This window comes from Apium graveolens, chromosome 1 (genome assembly GCF_009905375.1).
Source record: "Apium graveolens cultivar Ventura chromosome 1, ASM990537v1, whole genome shotgun sequence".
NCBI lineage: Eukaryota > Viridiplantae > Streptophyta > Magnoliopsida > Apiales > Apiaceae > Apium > Apium graveolens.
The window spans coordinates 202,015,646-202,043,030 of record NC_133647.1 but is presented as its reverse complement, the minus strand read 5'-3'; the positions used below and the strand labels follow the sequence as shown (position 1 = coordinate 202,043,030).

Sequence of the window (27,385 nt, the reverse complement as noted above, 5' to 3'; positions counted from 1 at the left end):
TGTATATAAAAATAAAGAATTGTATAAGTTCGAGAAGTAATACCAATCCTATTTCACTTTTTGGTCCGTATATATAAATCGATCTTATTCGATCACACTCTATGATGTCATATGTTTATTAGCCATTGCAAAAATGGCTTACTTATGCAATTTAAGTCTCTATTTTGGCAAAAAAAATTGCATCACGAACATGCTTACAAAAACTAAATGTAAAGATAAATTTGAATGTAATTCAAAATCTCAGCCAAATTTTGAAAATTAACTATAAAATAGAATCACGAACATGCTTACACAAAATTACATGTTTGTCCACTTTCATTTGATGTTTGAGACTCACAATATCTTCCCAGATTTCTTTGTCTGGGTAGTAATTGATTTTTCTCACCTTCTTCGCCTTTTTATAAGCACAATAACCATTGATCAAATCTTCCCGGTTGAATAGACACCGGGATTATCCTCATCCTATATCACTTAAAAATTTAGCGAACAGAAAATAATAAATTACCTGACAAAAAAAGGCTAAACTACTGAGTTTATAAAAGATCTGACAATAAAAGATCCGCCAATATACCATTCACGGTTTCCGTAATAAGTTTGGAACCTTGCAATGATAGAACAAAATAGATGTGCTAATTTAGATGTATTCCACAAAAAATTAGTTGGCGTTTTATTTGATGCTAAAGTGTACAATTTATAAAATTTGAATTAGGAGCAAAGAAAGGGGGCGTGCAAGAGAAGCCTCCATATTTTGTAGGAAAAAATGGATATTTTGTAGAAGAGGGGATATATTTTAATCTATTTTTATGACAAAATGCACGTGCAACTGACGAAGAAACTGAGTAGTTGACATGCAAGTAGAGATGCACAAAAAGCCTGGGTCCGAAAATCTGGCCCAGCCCGATCCGGTCAAAGCCCATTCAAGCCCGGCCCGGGCTTCGGGCCCGGACGGGCCCTATATTTTTATGCAAAGCCCGGCCCGGCCCGGTTAAAAGCCCGGGCTTCGGCCCGGCCCGATTAAAAACCCGAAAAAACTCGGTTAAAATCTGATTATTCTAATATATTTTCTTATATATTTATAGATTCACATTTATTATAAATATAAATAATACTTTAAATACATATATATTTACATATTTGTGATTAATAATATTATTTATATACTTTGTTGCATAAATAATGAAAGAAGATATAATAAGTACACTATATATATTTGGATAACAATGATAAAACATATTATTCAATAAAAATGTTTATTTTTTGCCGAACTTAAATGTTTTCAACGAAGTAATGTTTTCATAAAATATTCCATGTAAACTAATACATTTTTACGATGATCTAGTTGCTAACATATGTATCTTCGGAATCTCTAATAAAACTCAATCCGTTTTAAATTAGAAAAAAGCCCGGCCCGATCCAATCCGGCCCGAAAAAAAGTCCGATTAGGCCCGCCTCGAGGGCCCAAACGGGCTCTGACATTTTCGGAAAGCCCGGCCCGGCCCGGTCAAAGTCAAAGCCCGAAAAGTCCGGCCCGGTCAAAGCCCGGATTTTTTAAGGCCCGGTCAAAACCCGGCCCGGTGGGCCTTTTGTGCATCTCTACATGCAAGTGCCGGTAATTTTGTAATTTAACTGAAAAGGAGTGGTAAAGACCTAAAATGAAAGACTACTGTGGACGATACGGGACAAATCACGCAACAGAAACTATTATATAATAGATATATTAAAGACATGTTTGTTTTAAGAAATATTATAGTGAATTTTGAAATGTAAGTATGACACATCTCTCTCCTAACGTTATACTGTATTAATTTTCCTTATGTCAAATCTTTGTGCTCGTAAATTTGAGTGTTTTATTTTAGCGTATATTTTAATTTTGCAAAGGAAACATAGCCGATTGATATGGACTAAGAAACAACTCCATAGATGGGCTATTTGAAAAGCAAAAGCCCAAGCTTCTACCCACAACTAAACCAAATGGGCAACCATTTTGGGCCACTGCACATAAGTCTCATAGCAATAATACAAATAACGGGAAAAGATGCAAAAATGGTCACAAATAAATTATAAGTCCCATTATTTCATAATAACTAACATTAATTCCCTTTATTTTTTCCATTATAATTAAAATTATTATGATATTTCTTATATTTTTAGTATTTTTAATTATTATAATGTAATATTTATAATTTTGATAAACGAGACATAACTCTTTTACGCATGATTATAGAAATCGGTCAATTTTTCAAAAATTACCAATAAATTAGTAAAAAAATATTTGTATCAATTTCTGATAAGTCACTCAATTTTTTAAAAATTACTTAATAAATCATAAATCGATATTTCAATCTAATAGTTCTGATTTATAAAATCTGTAAGCGTGCGAGATATTAAATAACTAGAATACATATTAAATTGGCTAAAAATCTCACTTAAATGAAAACAATCCTACGAGATATTCTCAACATAAACAAACTAAAAACACACTTGTGTATTGTCTCAACATATACACACACAATTGGGGTTTCTCAGTGTTGTGTAATAACAAACGATTCATTTCACAAAAACAACCATGGAGAACGAGATTTCAACTGAGCACCAGATGCTTATATCTTCCTTTCTCGAAATCGCTGCTGGTCAGACTGTAGACACTGCTAGACAATTCTTACAGGTATAAATCTTGTTCAATTCGATGATTTTGTCTTTTCGGTTGCACATTTCTTGATGGGTTGTTGATTGATTTCTTGATTTTAGTTAAAGATGTGATTTTTATTGTACTAGTTGAAAGCACTTTTGATTTTTTGGTTTCGGATTTGTGGTTCTTGAAATTTGGGTGTAAAGATTAAAGATTGGATTTTTGTGTGTGATAATTGAAAACCCTTTTTGTATGAGTTGTTTTTTGTTGTTTTGGTGTTTCGGGTTTGCGGGAAATTTGATTGTGTGTGTATGTTGAGTGATATAGTTGCTATGTACATTGTAGATTTACTGTCAGTTCATTGAAGTAATAAAAAAGGGGGCTTTTTTCGGTTTAGTAGAGGAGAATGCGTTTTAAACTTATTCTCTTGGATTTATTGATTTGGGATTTGTGTTTCTTGAAATTTGGGTGTTTAGATTAGAAATTGGATTTTTCTGTGTGAGACTTGAAAACCTTTTTTGTATGAGTTGTTTTTGGTTGTTTTGTTGTTTCGGGTTTGTGGGAAATTAGATTGTGTGTGTATCAGACTATCAGTGTATGTATGTTAAGTGATTTTTATGTACGTTTGTTTAAGGGGGGTCAAATAAACGCCTGACAACAGTCCTGTTTCTTCTGGTTTCACAGTGTATTTAATAACCAAGTCATCTCATGGACAAAATCCCACTTACTTTTTATTTCATGTTCACGGTGATTACTTATTGTTATGTTGCCGCATATCAGATATTACTGATTATTTGTGATTTTTGTTGCCTCTGAATAGCTATTAAATGCTAGTAATGCACTTCAAAAGTTACCATAAATAGTTCAAAACCAATATTATGGATGAGGATTACAATGTGCAAGTTCTGAAAGTGAAATGAATAATAATAATCAGGACATTTTTTTAAAATATATTGTTGCTGTAGCTTATTAATGTTATAATGAATCCATGTGTTTAAGATCTGTGTATATTGCTTCGATGAATTGCACGCTTTGTGTTTGCGCATTGCGCTTATGCTATAGAATTCCTTTGTCCTACCTTGCGCATTGCGTGTTGGATAACAATGGTCGCCTATAATTGTCAGTCCTATTGAAATTTGTCTAGTTCCTGTAACATGTAAAAAGTCTCATCATAGTTAAAGCTGATGGTATGTATTATGTACACAGGCCACTGGTTGGAAGCTTGAGGATGCTCTTCAGCTCTTTTATGTTGGAAATGATAGTGGAATTGTTGCAGCATCTTCAGAATTTCCTCCTTTAGTGACTGAAAGTACCCAAAATGAAGAAAGTCTAAGGTAAGTGAAGTGTGTTTGGGAGGAATTTATCAATGTGTAGCTGTTATCTCCACATTAATCTCTCTGATCACTACATTTGTTTATTAGTGGACCAGGAAAGGACTTAAGTCAAGAACATGCATTGCCTGATGAGTCTGAAGTACGAGCTCCTCTACCAGTTAAGAGGGATGTTCTCTATGATGGGCCAATGCTTTATGGGTATTTGATCTGAGCTTAGAGTTTTTGTTTACCTTTTCAAGATGATTATGTCTTTTTCGTGTTTTCTACTTCTTTTTAGTGATATCATTTTTTACTTCTTTGCCTTATTTGGTGTCTCTCAATATTTGATATTGTTTCTTCCCTTTTAGCTAATAAAAGAAAGTTGGTCTGTGGCGGTGTCAGTTCTCATGTGTATTGTTTAATGGAAGTTAGAAACATGTTACTTTCAAATTATTAATTTTTTCATTCGTTCTTGCCTGTGTTCTCTCTTCTTGCAAGCAGTTGCAAATATATTTGAGCCCTTGATGAGTTTCATGATGACCTTTGTATATGCTGGTATATGGACTTCTTATTGTAATATTCAGGGCAGGAGATAAGTAAATATTTAACACCTTCCCTCTTTTTCTCTGTGGTTACTCAGACCTAGAATGGGCAATACTTCTCATGGAGCTCGTTCGGTTGTACCATTCCGAAATTTTGACCAGGAACTAAAGCATCCTGGGATCTGGGAAGCAGACCAATCTTCTGCATCTGCAGTTGATAATTCTCGAGATAATCTTGCCTCATTATATCGTCCACCTTTTGCAATAATGCTCCAAGGGCCCTTTGAGAAGGTAAACAAGCCACATGAAAATTATTATCTATTGTACAAGGCTCCTGTCAGTGTGGGCTCTAAGTTTATATTAGGCTTTCTAACTAAAACCTTGATAAGGGTTGACAAATATTAAAATCCGAACTTACTAATTCTAATACATGAGTGGCTAGTTTTATGAATGGATCCCTGCCATCCTGTTTATCTAACTCATGGATGTTTTTCCCCTCCTATGTAGGCAAAAGATGCAGCTAAATCTCAAAACAGATGGCTTCTGGTTAATTTACAGTCCACAAGGGAATTCAGCTCCCATATGGTATTGTCGGCTGATATTTTGTAGTTTCTATAATTCTCTCTTTCTCATATTTATGGAACCCTCTCTTTTTTTCTTTGGGAAATTCACTTGCGGTCTTTTGAATGTTTGTATAGCTTAACAGGGACACCTGGGCAAATGAGGCTGTTGCACAAACCATCATTTCTAATTTCATCTTCTGGCAGGTTTGTTTTGTTCTTTTTGTAGCACTGTCTTCTTTTGTTATAATGGTTCCATTATATTTCTAGTACATTAGTGTATTGCATTTTTTCATTAGGCATTCCTAAATATAGATTGTTATTTTGTTATGAAAATATTGTTAAATTAAAGGCCTGTCCGGATGTTTACAAGTATGTCTTCTTGGTTGAATTGTTAATATTTGGTACTTCTTGTTTGGTCATTGTATTTGTGCAGTATTTAAAATATAGCCAACTCTAGCCATATGCTCATGTTTATGTAATTACACATTTTTATTGTATTTTATTAGTGTAATATTTTAATTAGTTAGTACGTCATTTTTTCTTTTTACGCTTGGTTTTTCCCAACATTATGCAACTGAAACAAGTCGTGTCGCAGACACATCATAGGCTGGTAAGGGGGTAATGATTGATTATTTGATTAAATCAGTTTCAAGTATTTATCACCTACAATCTAGAAGTGTGGAGGATACTTTTTGGGAGTGAAATCACCAGTTAAATCTATCTAACAAGGAAAAAAATTTAAGCAAAAAATTACTAAAAATTAACTATGAGAGACCTTCTAATATTTATGAAGACCTCTCCGACGTGAATTATAGTGCCTACGTTTATCCCCCAGAATGCCACACTCATACTCAATTAAAGTAACTAAAGACTATTAAGAACCAATTATAGGAGTTTAACAATCCGCATTTAATCTCCCGATCTAATGTCTATCATATCATGTACTAGAATTGTAGCAATCTTCCATTTCATTATCATTCACATAGATTTAATTGAAAGTGCTTTATGATAGATTAACAAATCAAGAGAAATCAAAATATTGTCCACATTTAGTTTATAGGACAAATTGACTGTTAATTTTGTTAATATATTTAGAAAGTAGTACATTTCTTTGGTAATTATAGTGGCAGTAGTGCTTTAAATTGCAAACCTAAGAGGTGACCGCACTAATTTTCATGACAATATATATATAGAATTTCCCAACTAGGTCATATGATTTCATCATTCTACCATAAACCATTGACTATACTGACCGAGTAATGAACAGCATGCATTAGATCTGAAGATTCAAAATCTTACATGAAAATCAATGAAATGAACATTATATTGTTGATTTAATCTGGTATATCAGAATTTTAATGAAGGAAGAGGAGCAAACAAACACTATTAGTACACCAAATATTATTTTTAGTTATTACACTTCTTTTAAAATCTAAAACATCTTTATTAAATATAATTATTTAATGATAAAACAAGGATTTAAAAGTTTATCTATATATATATATATCCCTCCTTCCCATGTCTTTTGTCCACATATAGAATTCCATGTTTTGTTCAAATAAACAATTAGTGTTATTTTAAGGATGTCACTGTTCTCTTAAATAGCGTGTATGATTGTCTACAGTAGAGTGAATCACTCCTTTTGTTTACTCGATTTTGTGATTTCTTGTTTCTGTCTAAATTTATCATCTGTATATGTGATATTCAGGTATATGATGACACCGAGGAGGGCAGTAAGGTCTGTACTTACTACAAGTTGGATTCAAGTCCTATAGTTCTTGTTATTGACCCCATTACGGGACAGAAAATGCGATCATGGCGGGGAATGGTTCAACCAGAGACATTGCTGGAGGTACATACTTTACAAATTATGTAGGTGTACTTGTGGTGTAGACAATTTTATATACGTGCATGGATTTTGAAAGTGTACTCAAAAGACCTTTGGCCCAATAGTCCCCTGGTTTAGGTTCTCTTGAAAGACGCATATATATTTCCTGGTTTAGGTTCTCTTGAAAGACACATATAAATGTATGTGAGTTCAACTGGCACACAAAAGAAAGGGGTATTAAAAGTATCAAGTGAAGGATATTAAACGTCTGAATAAGAAACTTGACGTAAATAATGTTGTTGAGATTTTATCGAAGTATATTCTTCTTCGGACCAATATTATCTTCACAGACCTGATGCATTTGGTTTGAATTAATGTTTTCTTTTGCAAATCTTTGTTATGTCTTTCATTTTGTTTCTTTATGAAGTATACTTCCTTGACATTTTATTTTAAAGTACACGTATCGTTTTTTGTAGATTTACAGGTGAGTGTGCAGCATGATTTCTTTTTTTGGGTCAGAGTGTGCAGCATGAGTTGAATACACTATCCAAGTGACTATTATATGTTTTTGAATTAAAGGGACCTCAAAGGTCCTAGAATGTGTCTCTTGTTGGTGTTTTGCTACTTTATTTTACTCACTGAATTAGAGTGTTAGTTAACTGTTAGTTAACAGTGTGGAATCTGTGCAAGTATAAGCATTGTAACTTTGAAATGCTTTTACATAATAAATCATTATGTGTTCTTGTAGGATCTTATACCATTCTTGGATGGTAGCCCTAAGGATCATCATATCAGTTTGTCTCATAAAAGACCTAGAGAAACTACTCAGGTTACCCCTCAGAAAGTGCAAGGTATGGGCAGTCCTTGTCTTTTTATGTCATCATCTAATAATGTGATCAGCTCACCTTTCATGAATTTTAATATGGTCTCCCTACACTTTCCTTTCGTGATTATTATGTTATGCCTGCTAAAATGAAAACAATCAGGTTGGACCTTATTATGTTACCACAAATAAATGTGTGAATTTGTACAATATCAGTGCAGCCAAACCACTTTCAGATTCTAGAACTTTTTTGAGGCCTACAAACTAAGTTTTGCCTAGAACATTATCACCTCGACTGTTGTGCTGCAACCCATGAAGTAGTATATGATAAAAGAGATGGTAAACTGAAATTAAATAAGTAAGAATGTTTTAGAAATCTAAAGGCATTGAAAATTTTGAATTTTCTTCGCAAAGGACTTTTCGGGTTTTACCAAGGACCAATTGACCATGGATCTTATCTTGTTTTTTCTTCTATGTTCTACATGGCAAGTTGGCAACACATGACTAGATGAAAACACTAAACTTGCCATCATAATATTTAAATCATTCCATAATATTCCACAGTCTACATCAACGAATTGTTAAGGTTGTATGAATGCGGGACGTTTACCTCATTGGTAGATGTATTTACCTGCAAAATATTGTCTTGTGTAATATTCATCCAATGTATCTTTAATTTTGTTCTTAGAAATTTTATGATTGGAAGTAAATTTATAATGTGGATCTCCTGCTTGTTCTAGAGTTGCGAAGGAGCACGTTGAGTATCTTTTAGTACAACTTATATTTGATGTTTTCAGTTGCAGCAGGTGAAACTAATGAGGATGAGGAAATGCTATTAGCATTAGCAGCTTCAATGGAAGGCATTAAAGATACTAGTGGAGTCTCACGAGATATGGATATAACTGATGCTGAGGAAGAAAAATACAAATTGAAGAAGCCAACATTTCCACCCCTGCCTGAGGAGCCAAAAGCTGATAAGAAAGCTGATAAGAACCTCCTTTGCAAGGTTGGAGTGCGACTTCCTGATGGACGAAGGCTGCAGAGGAACTTTCTACGCACTGACCCAATACAGGTAGAGATTTTTCTCCCAACCCTCGTTTCCAATAGTTTCTTTATGTCGCAATGTTTTGTTCTCATGCACGGAAAGTAATTGAAATATTTAGGGTTCTTTTTGTGTTGATATGAAGACATTCGTATACATGGAAAGTACACAAAATTGATTTCATATAGTGTGTGTATTTGGGGGGGGGGGCTGTCCTTGCCAAGACGAAAGTACACAACACGATGGTCAGGTCTAACCTTGATTTGTAGTTGGTGGGAAAACCTTGGAGATTGAAAAGGAAATAGCATGACAAATCTAGAAGCATATCAGATTTTAAAATTACATAATTTACTTACATAAAGTAAATATTTAATTTCTAATCAGCCCGACTTATTTTTTTCCCTATAAGTATAAATCTTCGACATAAATTGTTATGTTCTATGTTACTCCGAATCGGGTACGGAGTGTCGGACACGAAACGTATCCGAGTGTCAGAATTTAGAAGTGTAAAAATTGGGGACACGGCCTATTTTACTAATAAGTAAGTATTTTAAGTTAGACATCTAAGAATAAAGTAAAAATAGAACTTAGATTAAAGTTAATTTTCTAAAGAACTTTACGAGTTTGGCATCTTCCCTACTTTTATCTCATTCTCGCTTCTTTCATTTTTCTTACATATTTATTTTAAATATTAAGTGTGACTAATATTTGCTTAATAAATTGGTCAAAGTGTCCATGTTTCGGTCAAAGGATTCGACACAGAATAAGTGTCGTGTCCGAGTGTCCAAGTGTCCGAAACGGGTACGGCTACCTAAACAGAAGAGTCGGGATAACGTACTTATGTTAGCGAGAGAAATGTAATTTTATATAATCGAGTCTCACAGTGTGGTTTTCCAATTAACATTCAACATAGTTATTATTATAATTTTCAAATAGTTGCAAAATATATGTGATTGCAATGGTGCTATTAGAGTGTAAATCCCTCGACTTAAACAAAACACATAAAAGAAAATAATTTTTAGAGACATGTTATATTGCTCTGATGTAATTGCATACCTTTTTTCGCTTAAACATTATTTTAAAAAAGTGGCAACGATTTTACTCCCACGCCATTTTCAGAACATTAAATTTATCAAGTCTTTATATTTTTTTGTGATGATGCACTTTCGAAACTCAAAACTAAATTTGAGTCGGGCTGGACTTGGAGATTCACATTTGAAAAAAAGGGAGATATTGCTTTAAAATTAGAATAAGTATATACTGGAATGAGTTGGATATATCCGCCCTGCCTATACATAATAGTAGCTGGAATGATTTTTACTAGGCCTTAATTGTAGTGATGTTGAAATAGTAACAGTAACGTGGTCTAGGTTCATACCTACTCGCCTATCTCCTCCCCCTCTTTTGTGTTGGGATCACAAATTTGAAATTCATTTGTTTCTCAGTGTCGTAATTTGTGTTGTGTGCAAAAGTTTTCGTTAAATTAAAATTTTCATTTTTTAAGTGGCAAATATTTTGCTCGCACGCGCCATTTTTTAAAACATTCTACGCTTTTTGAACCCTGTTTGAAGTCTGAACCCTCTATAAGAGGCAACCACTGTCTAAATACGAAATGACACAGAAAACGATAGTTATTATGAAACTAGACAATTGACTTAGTTCCGCTTATGATGACAATTATGTATAAAAATTTTAAATTAAACATTGTATGTAACTACATTCAATTTAATTTAATTTTTTGCTAGTTAAACACATCCACACACCCACCTTGTCTCCGACAAGGTTCGAACCCTCGACAGCTCGTAAAGGGAGCGTGGGAGATACCGCTGCACCAAGAGGTGTTGGGTAAATACATTTATTTATTTGTTTATTTCGTGCACAGTACTTCTGTGTCATGTTTGTGTACTTGAACTGAAAACCCGAATCACTACACTACATGTATCCATGTATCTATGTATTTTTGTGTTCATTTACTTTCGTGTTCTGTATAAGATTTTCAAAACCCAAACTCTATATTTAAGGGTCGGACAAGACTTAGAGATTTACATTTACAAAATGGCAGATAATTTTTTAGTACTACAAGTTACTCGAATGAGCTACCCTCCCTATGCATGGTAGTAGCTGGAAAGGTTTGGTAGTACTTATTAATTGGAGTGATACTGATAATAAAATAGTAATTTTTCGATGTAATTGTTATGTGTAGGCTCAACTGGGACTTTTAAAATGCCAACTAGTCTAGGCTTATACTTAATTACCTTTCTTCCTCCCTTTTGTCATTGGCCAGCAAATTTAATATTCATATGTTTCTCGTTTCGTAAATGTGTGTTGTTTACAGAATTTTTATGTTAGATTAAACATTATATTGAAAAGAGACCAGCAAGTATTTTATTTGTGTAGACCATTTTTAGTATATTCTACACTTTCTGCACCCCTTCGAAACATTAAGAAGAAGTGGCAGCCACTTTCTAAATATGAAATGCCATCAAAAAGCGATACGTATATGAAGTTAATATGAAAATAAATAAGTCAAGTCCCGCTTATGATGACAAAGTGTATAAATTGGAATTTATATAAAAAAGTCCATGCATTTTTATAGACATTATTACTTTATTTGGTGTTTGTGTCATGTACCAAATTGTCGGGCCTAATCATGGTGACTGATCGTTCCCTCATATGAAATGGCTCGAAAAGCCTTTATGGATATTTCTTTATGTCGTGGCTAGGCAAACACATTATTATCACAACTTGTCATTACTCTTTTACTTGCGGTTACTATAGATGTTTTTTTCGGCTTTCCAATTTTACTAATTTTTTTTTAAAATTTTCAGCTGTTGTGGTCATTTTGCAATTCCCAACTTGATGAAGCTGATGCTCGACAGTTCCGCTTGAATCAAGCAATCCCGGGTGCTTCAAGATTCTTGGAATATGAAAGCAACTTGACGTTCGGTGAATCTGGTTTAGCTAACTCAATGATTTCGGTCACTTGGGAGTGAAGCATGTTTATGCCTAAAAATATTGGTTTTTTCTAGGCAATGTTAGTTTAAACTGCCAATACTTTTGTGTTCTATTTAAGTCTCGTTTCGTAAATTGAGTTCTATAGGATGGGTGTGTTATGGATGAGAAGACACAAACTAAACCTTCCATGTATATATTGTATGCATCCCTGTTGAAGGTTTGCAACTGTTTTTTTTTTAAATTGATAGGGTACATGATCAGTTTTACAGCTAATTTTGGTGTTTTAGTTGGCTCATCGACAAGATTTAGAAGTTTTGTTTATTTTTCTCTATTTCAAGAGGGGGAAAAAGCATTACAGACTTGTGGTTTTTCTGTGCGAGTTTGAACTCTGATGAGATAGTTTTCTGATCAGCTAACCATCATATCCACAATTAAGTTCACAGGCCATCCCCTAAAAACTGTAGTTAACCTGCGGGCCAGAACTATTAGCTTGCCTGTGGCCTATAATGATCTTGGCTTTGATGAGATTGGGAACTATGCTGACATGCTTACATAAGCTTTTGATAGCTTTTGTGATTACTCTTGACCTGTACTTTCCCCTCATATTCTTGATATATTTGACCTAAATTCAAAGTGGAGCCAAGTTTAACATATTTAAATCCATGCCAATTGTGAGCACTTGCTCACAAATATATTAGATTCAACCAAATTACTGCAAATTTAAAAGAAAGGGTCAATATTTAACTTGGTCCTCTGATCATTTATCACCTCAAAACACCAGTTATATAAACAAAGTACTGCAAATTTATATAACGAGGACAGTGGGTGGTTTATGTTCATAATCATATCCCACAGACCTTCAATCAATCAATTATGCCCGGTGTATATCGCATAAAGCAGTGGGAAGAATATATTATACGCAGTCTTACCCTTGTTCAAAATAATGAAAAGACAGCCTTACCCTTATTCAAAAGAATGGAAAGACTGTTTTCACAAAATACCCTCGACTTGTTTATGCACTGATATGTGTATTTCAGGTACAAGGTGATATACAATTAGAACTGTAACTGAACCGACTGTTCGTTAGCAAACTCGTGTTCGGCTCGTTAAGGGCTCGGTTCTTAAGTACTCGAGCTCGAAAATATGTGCGATAAGCTTAACGAGCTCGAGTTGAGTTTTAGCATGTGCGACTCGAGTTCGCCTTGAACTCGTTCGGCTCGAGTTCGACTCGTTAAGGACTCGAAAAAAACATAAATATATCCAGATTTTTAAAAATGTTTCTAATATTTTAAGTTTGAAATTACTCTCAACTATTTAATACACAAATAATTTGAATTATTTTTTTTTTGCTAAGCAATTTGAATTATCTGAGATTAATAGATTAAAATTTGAGTTTCAGTTGTCTGAAACTAACTGATAATAAGTTGATCGAAGCGTGTTTCAATCATTTTTTTTAAATTAAATGTTACTGTTCACGAGCTGTTCATTAGGGGCTCGAGTTCGGTTTGACTCGTTTTTGTCCGATAAAAGCTCGAGTTTGGCTCGGTTCGTTAACAATCTCGAGCTCGAACACAATTTTTGTGTGATAATAAAAGCTCGGCTCAGCTCGGTTCGTTAAGAAAAAAAGTTAAGCTTGGCTCGTTAAGTACAAAACTCGACTCGACTCGACTCAGTTCGTTTACAACCCTATATACAATGATACATAAAATTACGTAAAAGTAATCGAGACAATATTTTGGCTCATGGTGTTTTTTTTATCGTAGTTAACCCGCAGCCGCTACCATTTGGGTGCGCACTGGGTAAACCCTACGGGCTCCCGTAATAGCATGCAAACCAGGTGAACCAAGATAAACCGTGGGATTCGAATCTGTGAAAAAAAATGATAGTTATTCCTTATTTAACCAACTGAACCAACCCTTGCGGGCCGGCCCATGGTTTTGGTTTTCTTCACATGGGACTTATCCATGCCGTGAAAATATTCGCTCAATTACTTAAGCCCTTCTTCTCCGACCTTATTTGATTAGTTAAGCCCTTCTCGTCCGACCAGTTTGCCCGTTGCGAATCCCTCAACTAATTAAACAAATCAGAGAGGTACACTGGACCTTCGCAAACCCCTAACCCCTAGTTCTTTGGTAATTATGATTTGGGTTCAGATTACTAGTTCTAATAGAATCACCTTATGACACTTCATTTATCTATCGAGACTTGAGGCTGTTTTACTTTATTCTCCCCTATCCTTTTGAAGATGATAAAATAAGGAACAACAATGAACAAACCACACCAAAGAACGGCAAGAACCAGCAATACTTAAAGAGAGCATGAAAGCACCTATATTATACCATAGATAATATTGTGTAATCGCCGACTCAATACACTTTTTGAAAATTCTCAACATTACTGTGATACGTTCTAAAACTTTATGATTACATTTTTCTACAGATAAAATGATCAAATAATTCTTCCCTAATAGGGTCTTAAAAGTTACTTCTGTGTGTTCTACTCCATAGCGCTCAACTGGGGCTTCTTGAAGACAATGCCGGAGCCCCATGCCTCCCAACCACCAATTACATCCAAATAACCCTAACTAAACATAACTAGTTTAAGAAATGCATACATAGAATTTCTCTTCTCATTAAAATGCTTAAGCTGGTATATTGAGGTAGCAACAGTTGTACAGGGAAGAAGCAAGACAAAGTGCACACATATTGCTCAAAAAGCACTTCCAGCATCGTTCTAGTTCCTTGTATACGAGCATCTAGGAGAACCTAACGTAGTGGCCCATAATGGAATGTCTTTGAAATATCTGCATCAGATTAAGTGAAAGAAGATGCAAGTTATACAGGGTATTCCGTAATATTTACAGGAGGAATCACAAAAATATCATAGTTTACATATATGTTGAAACTTTTAAGAGAAAAAGGGAAATCAGATAAACCTGATACATGGAGTATGTTTAGATGAGGTGAAACGACACTGGAATGGAATGCATGTGCCAGTTCTATAAACGACAACTTCCTTCATATGGGACCACAATCATCCAAACTCTACGGTATATAGTCTACATGTGTTTACATCTCTTTCATCTAAATCATGGTATGTTTTTGAAATTTAAATTATGAATTTACATGAATATAGAACAGAACTGAAAGGAGAAGCTAAGACACCCTGATGAACACATTGTTTTGATAGATTTATACTGTATAAGACTAAACGAGGCCGTTTAACCTGATATAAAGGTTGTGGTTATATCAGGTTAATCTGATATTCCTTAACCCCAACTATTAAACTAGTCTCTAGGTAAAGAAAGTATATTCCCTGCGCCAAATGAATGCAATTTATCTGTTATAACAAGCATCACCATTAAAATGCGACAATTCACGCTTTCCACCATTGAGAAGATAGAAAGCTTAGAAAATTATTTCCTATTAACCAAACTTAGTGTGGGCACTGCCCTCTAAGTGTGACAACCTTGGTCAAATCCCCAAGGCCATATCAAAATCCATGAGTATCCTATTCCTGAATTTGAAATAAGTTTCAATTCAGACCCAGATGCAACTAGCAGGCGTAATCCAGAGAGCCTTGTTGGTGCACTTGGTAGTCAAACTTAAACAACATAAGAAAGTGTCCAACATGCTTCTATGTGGGGAAGGGATATTACCCTTGTACTTCATTACATTTCTGTTGATAAATTTGGATAAAACCACATGAATAATTCTCTTCCTCAGAAAGTAAAATTAATCGGTACTTCATTATACAAATAACAGGGTGTTAACAGACTATGTCCAAGTAATGTAGGCAACATTCTATAATGGAATTTTAATATATAGAAACATCAAATTCTTATCTAAAGACCGGAGGTAGCTTCCTAATTTCATGCAGTATATGAGTTACAAGTAAACAACCTACTTAACTAATTGTAATGTATGTAAAAAGTACACACAAATAACAATAATATATTCTGGATTTCTTTTGCTAGATATCGATTCTAAAAAGTTACTATAACAAAGAATCAAATTTGTACCTTTCGGAAAGAGAAGGAGAACAGACAGATGACTTCACATTCCTAGCCTCTTAAAACCACATTCTGAGCAAAACTTAGATGTTTCTCTCAAATAGGGAGCTCCACATTCATCGCAATACTTTGGAGGACCAGAGGGCTGCAGGTCACAATTTGAAGAGGCAGCAATTAGAACACGAAGTATAAAAATTTAAATAATAATCAGTTGCAGACCCTCATGATTAGATGGAAAATAGGCATTAACAGTACATGATACAAACAAGAAATGTAAACAGCTACATGATAGGAAACAGAAGTAAACTAAATGTATGCAACAGAACTTCAAAATAAAGAAAGTTTCGAGAAACGCTCACCAGTACATGCAAACGCCCTGCGGAATGACCAAGTGGTTGTATGCAAGCCATATGTTGCGAAATAGATGTGGGTTGCTGCCCATTTGAAACACCAGAAAGATGGCTTGAGGGTCCACACTGGTGGTTGTGGGAGAAGTGCCCTACATGTTGACGTTGATCGATAGATTGACTTTGTTGCAGGGGATGAAACTGACCCGAATGTGACACAGTTTGAATGTGCTGGTTTGATGAGATCTGCTGTTGTTGAGGCTGTAGCAATATAATTAAGAAGAATAGTATCAGCTATACTATAGTGTAAACATTCCTTGGCCAGGTAGCAAAAGTGTTTTTTCTAGGAAGGTGTTCAAGAAATAGTAAGGCTTACCTCAGTGATAGAGTGATAACCTTGTGAAGTATTCATTGGAGAAGCGGAATCTGTATTGGAAAAGGACTGAACAGAATATCAAGGAGCTATAATCAGCTTGAATAAAGTTGTCAACTGAAGTATGTAACGAATACTCTGAAAGATCTGTCAAGCTTACAGGCAAACCAAGGACACTGGATACAGAACTTGAAGATGAAACACGCCTGTATTTGTGCCGCGGAGCATAAAATTTGTAGTCCCTAGAAGAGATAGCTACTTCACTCCGACCGGTCAATCTTTTAAACCTATACAATTCAGCATATCACATTACAAGGCTTCAAAGTTCATGAAATCCATTCCCTTCAATATCTCTTTAAAGGACTGTTTGTGCCTCTGAATCCCATGCTATCAAAATGAAGTGAACTGACATCTTTGGCAATTTGAATCATCCACAAGAAACTAAATTACAACAAGTATAGATTAAACTTCACATTACATCAGAACTCATCCTGTCCTATGAACCTGCTTATGGGCATCTTTGACTAATACATTCTTTTTGGTCCAGCTGATAATATGGTTGACCTTGCTGGGCTCAACTTATTCATAAGCTACACAGTTACATTCTTCTATTTCTAAACCCGAGCTCTTAGAGTATTAAATTTCCTGCATCTTAGTGAGGCTTGAGGTACATATTTTATATAGCTATAGCTTCGGTTTATGGAGTGTTTTTAAGTAAACAAAACACTGTTAGTATGTCACTGAGAATATTTTACGTTTTTTTGGTAAGTGTACAATCGCCTTAGTTTGAGTTTCGAGTGTTTAAATAGAATACATGATAATCAACATAGAAAGTATATAATCATAACCAAAAACAACTGAAAAGGCACACTCCAGGCTTACCACTCTGCATCATCAATACTCACATCAGCTGGCCTCTCGTTGATTTCCAAACCATTGACAACGACAAAACGGACTCGCTTTTCATCTTGTATTACTAGCTCCGGAAATCTTGATCTTGTCTCCATTGAAGTTGCCAATTCCCTTCTCTTGAATATGCATGGTCCTACTTGTAAGCATAAGAAGATGTGAGAGTCTAAGACTTGGTCACACTACAAAAAACTTTTGAAGATAGGAAATGCTAAATGAAACTTCAATTATATTTAGATAGATCTTATAAACATTGACTTGATCAGTGGAAAACAAGTGCAATGGCGAGTAATCAACAGGGACATACTGTTCCCAAATTCAATATGTATGAACCAAGGAGTGAAAGAAAAACAAGAACCGGGAAAAGCAAAAATAAACGGATCCTATCACTGATTGATTCTAAATTCAGATAGGTACAAAATGTATTATGTAAACAAACCCACAAAGAAATGATTATATGCCACAGAGTGGATCCTAAACTTGGATGATCTTAAAATTTCTTTAAGTAAAAACTTGATAATTGACCAAATATATATACATAAATCACACCTTTCCTAGGAAACTTTTTGGCAAGCTTTCTGTACAGACCACCAGCTGCTTCGAGGGGGACCCCAATGGACTTTTCACGCATGCCGTTTACTGAAGAAAGTTTCATATTAACTTCATTAACCAATGTTTCATACATATTAGCCACATACATCATAGGCAATACAAAACGTGCATCTCCTTCCAACAGACTCTCTTTCAACTTCCTCTTGCTTTCTTTATCTTCTGCAGCCTGAGATATATAGTCTGCCGCCAGATCTCTTGCTTCAGTTACATGTGGAGTTATAAAATGATCCACCAAAATGTCCAAAAACCTTGACCTAGCTTCTTCAATTGGTGTAACATCTAACACAAATACTAATTATATTGAAATACAGATAGGAGAAAAACACAAATAAGCAACTTCATGCTCCTAATCTCAGTTCTAGCTCACGACTGCTAAACCAGAACTCACCCTCAATGGTACACACGCCGTAAGGATCTAAAGAAGGCCCATTATTTTCAAGACTGGAACGATCTTCATCCACCCCAACACAGGGAAGTGGCAGAGAATTACTGTATGATTCATGTATGCAATCCTGAAAAGAATAAGGTTTAGGAAAAAACAAATTTATGTGTAAAATTACCACTTTAAGGTCTCGCAATTCCGATTCCAGGTACGTTACCCAATAGTATATTACTTCCCCTTAAATATTAATGCACACTCTTTCAAATTACCAAGCTAATACAAATAATCCTCAACTTAATCACCAGAAGATCCTTTTCCAATTCACATTTTCCAAATAGTTAAATCCTCAAGTGTCCAGAAGTGCCCGAAGGTTAATCAAATAGTTCAATGGATATTACAACATTGCAGATACATTTCATTATTTATTTACAGACAAGCAGGATTTTGACGGAGCCCTTACCCTTCACGCACATGTCTCCACTCAAACTCGAACCCTCGTAAGGGTATCTACTAGGATACAATGATGCGTCATTCGTCAATACTACAAATGATACATTTCATTTTGCTAGCAAACATATGGTAAATTTAAATTAAGCTCTTTATAAATTAATCTGAATTCCCAATTAGTATTAAAGGCAAGCCGGGTATTCATGAATTCCTTATCCCTTATATGCACAGACACATGTTCCAGTCATACTCGAACCCTACAGAGTGTATCCACTACGGTCTACTCAACAATGCGCCGTCAGTCAATGCTTGCAAAAATATAGCCAACTTAAACTAACCTCTACGTACATTAATCTAAATTCACAATTTAGTTAATAATAATTAAGGAAAACCAAATAGAACTCACAACAGCAACAGATTCTCCATCATTATCCAAGTTACCATCCGTAACACCATCGTGCTCAGAACCATCAATTTCACCAGGATGCCTACTATCATCAGTCTTAAGATCGCGTGCAGACTTGCTTCCTCCAATATAAGAACTAGTTGATCTCAGATTATAGTTTGGAACTGGAACCCTAGTTTGCATCTTCTTGAAGCCCTGCAATTTTCTTTAAAGATACAAACTTTATCAACAATTTCATAAATGCTTGTCTATTAAGTCAAATTTCACACGTAGAGCAGATTAAAAGTAAAGACACTTTTTTGATGTTAAAATTTGAATCTTTCCATTAGTTAAATATACTAAATCTTTAAAGTTACAAACTTTATCATCAAATTGTTAAATTCTTGTCAATTAAACCAACTCAAGTACATGTAGAGCAGATTAAAAGTAAAGACACACTTTTATATTAAAATTTGAATCTTTCCATTAGTTAAATATACTGAATCTTTCAAGTTACAAACTTCATCAGCAAATTGTTAAATTCTTGTCAATTAAACCAAGTTAAGTACATGTAGAGCAGATTAAAAGGTAAAAGACACAAAATAGATGTTAAAAATTGAATCTTTACAATATAACTTAACTGAATCTTTAAAGTTACAAACTTTATCAGCAATTTGTTAAATTATTGTCAATTAAACCATTTTAAGCAAATGTAGAGCAGATTAAAATTGAAAAGATACTAAATTGATGTTAAAAATTGAATCTTTCCCATAGATATAAATTGAATCATTAAAGTTACAAACTTCATCAAGAATTTATTAAATTCTACATGTAGAGCAGATTAAAAGGGAAAAGACACTAAATTTCTAAATTGACAATTAAACCAAATTAAGTACATGTAGAAAAGATTAAAAGTGAAAAGAAACTAAATTGATGTTAAAGATTGAATCTTTAAAATATAAATTCAGAGGTGAGAATTTGAAATTGAAACCCTAATTGAGTTGGTGGCAAAAAGGGGGGAAAAGGGTCCGAGGCTAGGGTGTTACCTGAGGTTTGGGGGGTCCTGGCCTAGTAAAGATCTCTGCTTCAGTCCTCCAAGCCGACAAACAAGTGAAAGAAGCTAATTAGCAAAATTTCATGGGATGTTTTTTTTTTAATTTAGAAAATGAAAATTTGTAAATATATTAAATATACTGGATGTATTTAATTCATATTTTAGGATTGTATTCAATTGAGATTTTGAAAATTTGATAATAATTTGTTAAAAATGAAAGATTGATTCCAATTTGTTTTCTCTCCTTCTATGTGAGAGGTGTGAATGTTTTCTCTCCTTCTATAACCTAGAATTGTGAGAGGCTGTGATCTTCATGGCAACAATGGATGACATAGAGATGCAGATGGAGGATTTGAATATTGAAAATGAGGAGAATGAAGAGTTAGTCTTTGATAAAGGGGTGGAAGAGGACTGCAACAGATTTGAATTATGTATTGTGGGACGCTTTCTAACGAAGAAAAACATCAATGGCCGTGCAATGAGGACAAACCTTGCTGATTTATGGAAACTTGCAATGGGCATAAACATCAAAGATCTTAAGCCTGGGATCTTCTTGTTTCAGTTCTACCATAAGGATGACATGAATTGGGTGCTGAATAATGGACCATGGACTTTTGATGGAGCGCTCTTGGTGATGAACATCGTAAAGGTGGGAGAAGATCCTGTTAAGGTCTCATTGAATGAGGTGGATTTTTGGATTCAGATACATGATCTCCCGGTTGGCAATATGACGGAGATGGTGGGTAAACAACTGGGAAACTTTTTTGGAACGTTCTTACAATATGATGCAAAGAACAACTCGAGTAAATGGCGTGAATTCATGCGACTAAGAATCCGAGTAGATGTTCGTAAGCCTCTAAAAAGAAAGAAGAAGATAGTCAAAAAAGATAAAACAGAGATTGTGGTTAACTGCAAGTACGAGAAGCTGGGGGATTTTTGTTTTATCTGCGGTCTACTGTCACATACAGAACGCTTCTGTAGAAAGAAACTAGAGACCAATGATGGAGAGATTACCAAGGAATGGGGACATTGGCTAAGGGCTCCACCACGTAGAATGGCTGGCGGCAGTAAAAGCAAATGGCTCCGGGAGGAAGGTGACGGCGACTGGGGGCGGCGGAAAGGGATGGATAATTACAGTGCTGAAAATCAGGGATTTCAAAAAACTGATTGGACGCGCTCACCAACTGATTTGCGTGATCAAAGGGATAAGGGGGATAATTCGGATAAAAATCAGGGATATAGCGAGATGTACGAAAGTAATGTATCAGCTAAGGCGGGGAATTCAAATTTAAGTAACGATAATGGGCTGGACGCAGATGAGTTATATGGGCTAAATCTGGAGGAAAGAAAAAGGCAGAGAATTGAAGCCCAATTCACTACAGTGCAGACACAACAAAAAGATACAACAACTAAGGACCCTACTCTTTCTAATGTTGATTGTGCAGGGACTTCTTCAATCTTATTGGCTCAGCTTGCTATGCAAGCTAGCCAGCAGCAATGAGTCACATTAGTTGGAATTATCGAGGCCTTGGGAAGCCTTGTACAGTTCGAGCACTTGGTGATCTGATAAGAGATCACAAATCCATCTTTGTATTTTTAAGTAAGACGATTTCTTTTGCTAATAAAATAGAGGACCTTAGAGTTAAGTTTGGTTTCGATCACTGTTTTGCAGTAGATAGAGTTGGACGTAGTGGAGGTTTGGCTGTTCTATGGAAGCAGATTGCAAACTGTCAAGTGGCTGGTTACTCTAATCACCATATTAATATGCTGTTCATGGAAAATAGCACTGTGTCATGGCGTCTCTCATGCTATTATGGGTATCCGGAACGTACAAGGCGTAGAGAGTCATGGAGTTTAATTCGTAGACTGGCGGATATATCAAATGTACCTTGGTGTATCTGGGGAGATTTTAATGATCTCCTTTTTGCTTCTGATAAAAAAGGCACGATTGCACACCCTCAATATCTTCTTGATGACTTTCGTAAAGTGATTGAGGAGTGTCAACTGGATGAAATAAATCTAAGAGGTGGTAAATTCACGTGGGAAAGAGGTCGAGGTACTAATGCTTGGGTAAGAGAAAACTGGATCGTGGTTTTGCTAATGCAGGCTGGTTGGCTAAATTCCCAGCAAATAATCTGAAAGTGGTTCATGCGCCAGTTTCCGATCATGAACCGATTGTGTTGGATCTTTTAAGCACGGAGATATCAAAGAAGGAGTGGCGTTTCCGATTTGAGAATATTTGGTTAAAAGAACCAGACTTTGTTAAGGAAGTTTCTGAAATTTGGGTTTCGACTCCAATATTACACCTTCTCCCAAAAATTGTTGAAATCACCTCGTTCATGGCCAGGTGGGGAAGATCGTTCTTTCATAAATTCAGAGAAAAAATAAGAAAGCATAAGGCAAACTTAGAAGAGCTCGTAGACTGTGAGGATGCTGAGAATGTTAAGAAGTATCTAAGTGAGAAAGAATAGTTGAATACACTTTTACTTCAGGAAGAAATTTATTGGAAACAGCGTGCTAAACTATTTTGGCTACGAGAAGGAGATGATAATACGAGGTTCTTTCATGCCTCTGCCTCTGCAAAGAAAAAGGCAAATAAAATTGCTTTTCTGACAAATGATGCTGGAGAAAGAGTTGAGGACCACGATGGAATGTCTGAAATTGTTCGGGAGTATTTTGCCAAGTTGTTTACTGAAGAGAAAGGGATAAATAATATGACAATGCCTGATAGTCATAGGATGTTATCTGCAGAGCAAAATCGAAAGCTGACAGAGGAGTTCACATTTGATGAGTTTACTACAGCATTAAAGCAAATGCACCCTGATAAAGCTGGGGGCCCTGACGGACTCAATCCAGCGTTTTTTCAAAATTTTTGGAAAGTGATGGGACATGAGGTGTTTAAGCAATGTACGCAGTGGATTAAAAGAAAGGAATTTCCAGGGGACCTCAACAGTACAAATGTGGTCTTGATCCCAAAGAAGGAGCATGCTTCTAATATGAGAGACTTAAGACCCATTGCTCTGTGCAATGTACTCTATCAGATTATGGCAAAGGTGTTGGCTAATAGATTGCAAGAGGTGCTTCCGTCTCTGATTTCGGAAAACCAATCTGCGTTTATAAAAAACAGAGGTATTACAGATAATGTACTCATAGCTTTTGAGGTGATTCACCATATATCTCGCAAAAAGAAGGGAAGGGTAGGAGAAGTTGCTCTGAAGTTGGACATCAGCAAGGCATATGACAAGGTAAATTGGTCCTTTCTGCAAAGACGAATGAAAGCTATGGGATTCTGTGATAAATGGATTGAGTGGACAATGCTATGTGTCAAAACAGTCACGTATAATTTCACTCTAAATGGCTCTCTTATTGGACCAGTTCTCCCTAAGAAAGGATTGAGACAGGGCGACCCGCTCTCCCCTTACCTATTCTTGTTGTGTGTTGAAGGCTTGTCAAATGCAATTGATGATGCTTCTGCCAATGATATGATTCATGGTTGTCGAATTAGCCCAGCAGCACCAACGATCTCCCACCTCTTGTTTGCTGACGACAGCTTTCTATTCTTTAGAGCTACTACTGAGGAAGCAAGAAACATAAAAAACCTCCTTGTCAGTTATGAGAAATATTCAGGCCAATCTATAAACTTCCAGAAGTCGGGAGTTTATTTTAGTGCGAATGTTAATCAAGCTAAGCAAACTGAAATATCACAGATTCTGCAGGTGCATAATGGGATCACAAATACAATGTATCTTGGGTTGCCATCTTTGGTAGGACGATCGAAGAGAAGGGTGTTTAGTTACATAAAGGAGAAGGCCAGTAAGAAGATTCAGCAGTGGCAAACTAAACCAATGTCTCAAGGTGGGAAAACGGTGCTAATAAGGAATGTAGCCCAGGCAATTCCGTCATACAGTATGTCATGCTTTCTGCTCCCTACGACCCTTTGTCATGAACTTGAACAGATGTATAACAATTACTGGTGGAGATCGGGAAGAGGCGACAGTCAAAAAGGAATGAATTGGCTTTCTTGGAATAATATGAGTTATGCAAAGAGTAAGGGAGGCTTGGGTTTTCATAATTTACACGGTTTTAATATTGCTCTACTGGGTAAGCACATATGGAATTTTATGCAGAATCTGAATTCTCTTGTTGCAAGATTATTTAAAGGTCGATATTTTCCGAATACTCATGTGCTAAAAGCAGTTAAAGGACAAGGAGCAAGCTTTATATGGGCAGGGATATGGACGGCAAATGAGGAACTAGCTAAAGGGTTTAGGTGGGTATTGGGAGATGGCGAAGAGATTGTAGCAGCTCGAGACCCATGACTGAGAAACAAAATTAATTTCCAAGTGGAGCAGAACCAGTTTTATACAGGAAGAGAGGAGAAGGTCTGTAGCTTATTTCTGCCAGGAGAGAAGAAGTGGAACATGGCCTTGATCCAGCGAAATTTTCTTAAAGATGATGCAGAGGCAATCTTATCAATACCCATTCCTCAACGTGCAGTAACTGACAGAGTAGTATGGACTCACTCGACTGATGGTGCCTACACAGCTAAGCATGCGTATCGATTCTGGTATGATGCTCACTTTGGTGATAATGGTGTTCCGCAAAGCACAGGATGGAAAAGTATCTGGCATCTGCAGTTACCTCATAAAATCAAGGTGTTTGTGTGGCGTTTTTGTCGAAATGTCGTTCCAGTACGATGGAGACTGAGCTCCAAGGGAGTCAGAATTCCCATTACATGTCCCATGTGTACAGGGGATGTCGAGCATATGTTACATCTGTTCTTTGATTGTAGTTTTGCTACTGGATGCTGGAACCGTGTTGGATTGGTTTATGACTGGAGCCAAACGGAATCTGCCCCGGAATGGTTACTACACAAGCTTAGCTCTGCAACAAGTGAGGAGAAGGTGAAAATTTGTGTGACTTTATGGGGTATTTGGTACTGGCGAAACAAGAAGGTATGGGAAGGGAAGATAGTCACACCAGATTTTGCCATGGACAGCAGCCTTCGAATACAGTCAGACTGGTTTCAAGCACGGAAAAAACATGAAGATAATGCTCCAGGAAGAGCAGATGGTCGAGAAACAATGCCACGGGTCAGTGCAAAATGGAAACTCCCTGCAACTGGAACTTTTAAACTTAATGTTGATGCATCTGTCTACCTAGGTACAAATGCCTTCGCAGTAGGAATGGTGCTGAGGAATGATACAGGCAACTTCATGGCAGCCAGAACCTACAAATGCAGTGGTGAAGTATCAGTAGTAGAGGCCGAGACTATTGGTGTCCGCGAAGCTTTGTCGTGGATTAAAGAACTAAGGATGCAAGATTAAGAGATAACAGTGGAATCAGATTCACAGATCACTGTTAATGCAATTCAAAAGGTTTGTACGAACTACTTGGAGGTTGGCGAAATAGTGGAAGAGTGCAAGCAGATCCTCATTAGCTTAAATAGAGTTTCGGTTGTTTTTATCAGGAAAAATGCTAACAGGGTAGCGCATGAGGTAGCTAGAATCCCGTGTTTAGTAAATTCCTATAAGGTATTCACTTCTCCTCCTACGTGTTTGTTGGAGGCCCTTGCATATGACGTGTTGATTTGAATGAATTGAGCTAGCAAGTTTCAAAAAAAAAGAAAATTTGATAATAATTCATGAATTTTACAAGATTTTCGTTGAATTTAAAAGTTTGCGGATTTTTACGTAGTTGATAAAAAAATCTTGCACAGACTTTATAATTTTGTGAATTTTTTTAAAATACCTTTAAAATCTCAAGTATTTTCGTGAGATTTTAAAATATTAAAAAATGTACCGCTAAATCCATCAAAATCCACATATTTTTCAAATAAAACAAAATTCATGGACTTTTGAATACGATCATATTTCATTGGAATTTTTAAAATCTAAATTAAACAACCTAAGATTTTAATAGATTTTTTTTTAAATCTAAATTGAGTACACTGAGATCTTAATGGATTTTTTACAATCCAAATTGAATAACTGCAGATTTTGAAAGATTTTTCAAAATCTAAATTGAATATCCATGTATTTTGAAAATTCTTAAAAATCTTGATTGAATACACCCTTATTAATAAGGATTTAGAAAAATTCATTAATTTTGAATGATTGTTGTTATTTTAGCTGATTTTAATTATAAGCGGATTTTAGCGAAATTGTTGATAAATCTAGTAGAATCTTGCTGATTTGAGTATTAATTTTTACAAATCCATTAAAATTTCTTAGATTTTGCTAAGATTTCTAAAAATATAAAAAACACTAGTAAATCCATCAAAATCTACAATTTTATAAATACAAAAAATTCCATGAGCTTTTGAATACTAACAGATTTTAATGGATTTTTAAAAATCCAAGTTGAATACCACCATATTTTAATGAACTTTTTAAAATTTAAATTGAATACCCCAGATTTTAAAATACTTTTTTCAATCCATATTGAATACCATCAGATTTTAAATAATTTTTTAGAATTCAAATTAAATACCCTGGGATTTTCAAAATCCAAAAAAAAACCCTTTAAAATCTTAATTGAACCTCAAAATCTAGACGATAAATATAATTTTGATGCAATTTATTATCGAAAATGATTGGATTTATGAAAAAATATTATATTTTCTTTTGTCAAGATAAAGAACATCTTTAATTTATATATTTTGGATTTTTTTTGTTGGTTTGATTAAATTAATTACTTAATGCTAAATCTTAATGAAATGATTATCATTTAATTATTAATAAATTATATAAATAATTTAAAATTTAAAATTATATATCATTTATTATAAATATTATAGATGTTAACAAGTGCTACAGAACAAACATCTTTACATTTTATGAAGATGTTTTAAAAAATCAATATTTATAATAAGCGCAATATTTATATATATTCAAATGATATAAAATAATGTGGCTTGTAATAGAAAAATATGCGATTAGAACATACTCACAAGCATACACATTTAAGTAAAAGAAATATAGTATTTGAAAAGTAATAAAATAATATCTAATCCTTTTTTATGAATCTATAGATGCACAAAACTACAAATTTATAAATATTTTTCAATTCATTTTTACCCTAATATCAAACCAAAACATACAACAATTTGGGTTTGGGGGCTGGGGCCCAAAATTTGAGACATGAACTGGAGTCTGGAGTTCAACTGT

The 27,385-nt window shown here is 35.1% G+C and overlaps 2 protein-coding genes across 5 annotated transcripts; one reads left to right on the top strand and one right to left on the bottom strand.

Annotated features, from left to right (window-relative positions):
• The first annotated feature begins 2,458 nt into the window (after nucleotides 1-2,458).
• On the top strand, nucleotides 2,459-11,968 carry LOC141678878 (plant UBX domain-containing protein 7-like). 3 transcript variants are annotated; one of them, XM_074485315.1, is made up of 10 exons: nucleotides 2,459-2,665; nucleotides 3,836-3,963; nucleotides 4,051-4,161; nucleotides 4,583-4,775; nucleotides 4,992-5,069; nucleotides 5,183-5,251; nucleotides 6,756-6,899; nucleotides 7,624-7,726; nucleotides 8,505-8,770; nucleotides 11,569-11,968. In XM_074485315.1, the coding sequence occupies exons 1-10, from the start codon at nucleotides 2,567-2,569 to the stop codon at nucleotides 11,731-11,733; spliced, it is 1,356 nt and encodes a 451-aa protein (XP_074341416.1). In that variant the 5' UTR covers nucleotides 2,459-2,566; the 3' UTR covers nucleotides 11,734-11,968. The 3 variants fall into 3 exon arrangements, with proteins under 3 accessions (XP_074341416.1, XP_074341409.1, XP_074341403.1); XM_074485308.1 differs by having other exon boundaries at nucleotides 8,502-8,770; XM_074485302.1 differs by having other exon boundaries at nucleotides 2,461-2,665; nucleotides 8,496-8,770.
• Nucleotides 11,969-14,045: 2,077 nt separating this feature from the next.
• On the bottom strand, nucleotides 14,046-20,337 carry LOC141678868 (uncharacterized protein At2g02148). 2 transcript variants are annotated; one of them, XM_074485288.1, is made up of 10 exons: nucleotides 20,209-20,337; nucleotides 19,184-19,388; nucleotides 18,337-18,460; nucleotides 17,886-18,239; nucleotides 17,310-17,472; nucleotides 16,588-16,714; nucleotides 16,431-16,496; nucleotides 16,067-16,315; nucleotides 15,717-15,852; nucleotides 14,046-14,498 (listed from the first exon to the last, which is right to left on the bottom strand). In XM_074485288.1, exons 2-9 carry the CDS (start codon nucleotides 19,364-19,366, stop codon nucleotides 15,751-15,753), a joined length of 1,368 nt encoding a protein of 455 aa, XP_074341389.1. In that variant the 5' UTR covers nucleotides 19,367-19,388; nucleotides 20,209-20,337; the 3' UTR covers nucleotides 14,046-14,498; nucleotides 15,717-15,750. The 2 variants fall into 2 exon arrangements, with proteins under 2 accessions (XP_074341389.1, XP_074341395.1); XM_074485294.1 differs by having other exon boundaries at nucleotides 17,886-18,227.
• Nucleotides 20,338-27,385: the final 7,048 nt, after the last annotated feature.

Coding starts and splice junctions, on each gene's coding strand:
- LOC141678878 (XM_074485302.1), top strand. CDS start 2,567: ATGGAGAACGAGATTTCAACTGAGCACCAGATGCTTATATCTTCCTTT. Junction 2,666..3,835: donor CTGCTAGACAATTCTTACAG/GTATAAATCTTG, acceptor TTATGTACACAG/GCCACTGGTTGGAAGCTTGA. Junction 5,252..6,755: donor CTAATTTCATCTTCTGGCAG/GTTTGTTTTGTT, acceptor TGTGATATTCAG/GTATATGATGACACCGAGGA.
- LOC141678868 (XM_074485288.1), bottom strand. CDS start 19,366: ATGCAAACTAGGGTTCCAGTTCCAAACTATAATCTGAGATCAACTAGT. Junction 18,461..19,183: donor ATGGAGAATCTGTTGCTGTT/GTGAGTTCTATT, acceptor TATTCTTTTCAG/GATTGCATACATGAATCATA. Junction 16,497..16,587: donor CCAGTGTCCTTGGTTTGCCT/GTAAGCTTGACA, acceptor TATTCTGTTCAG/TCCTTTTCCAATACAGATTC.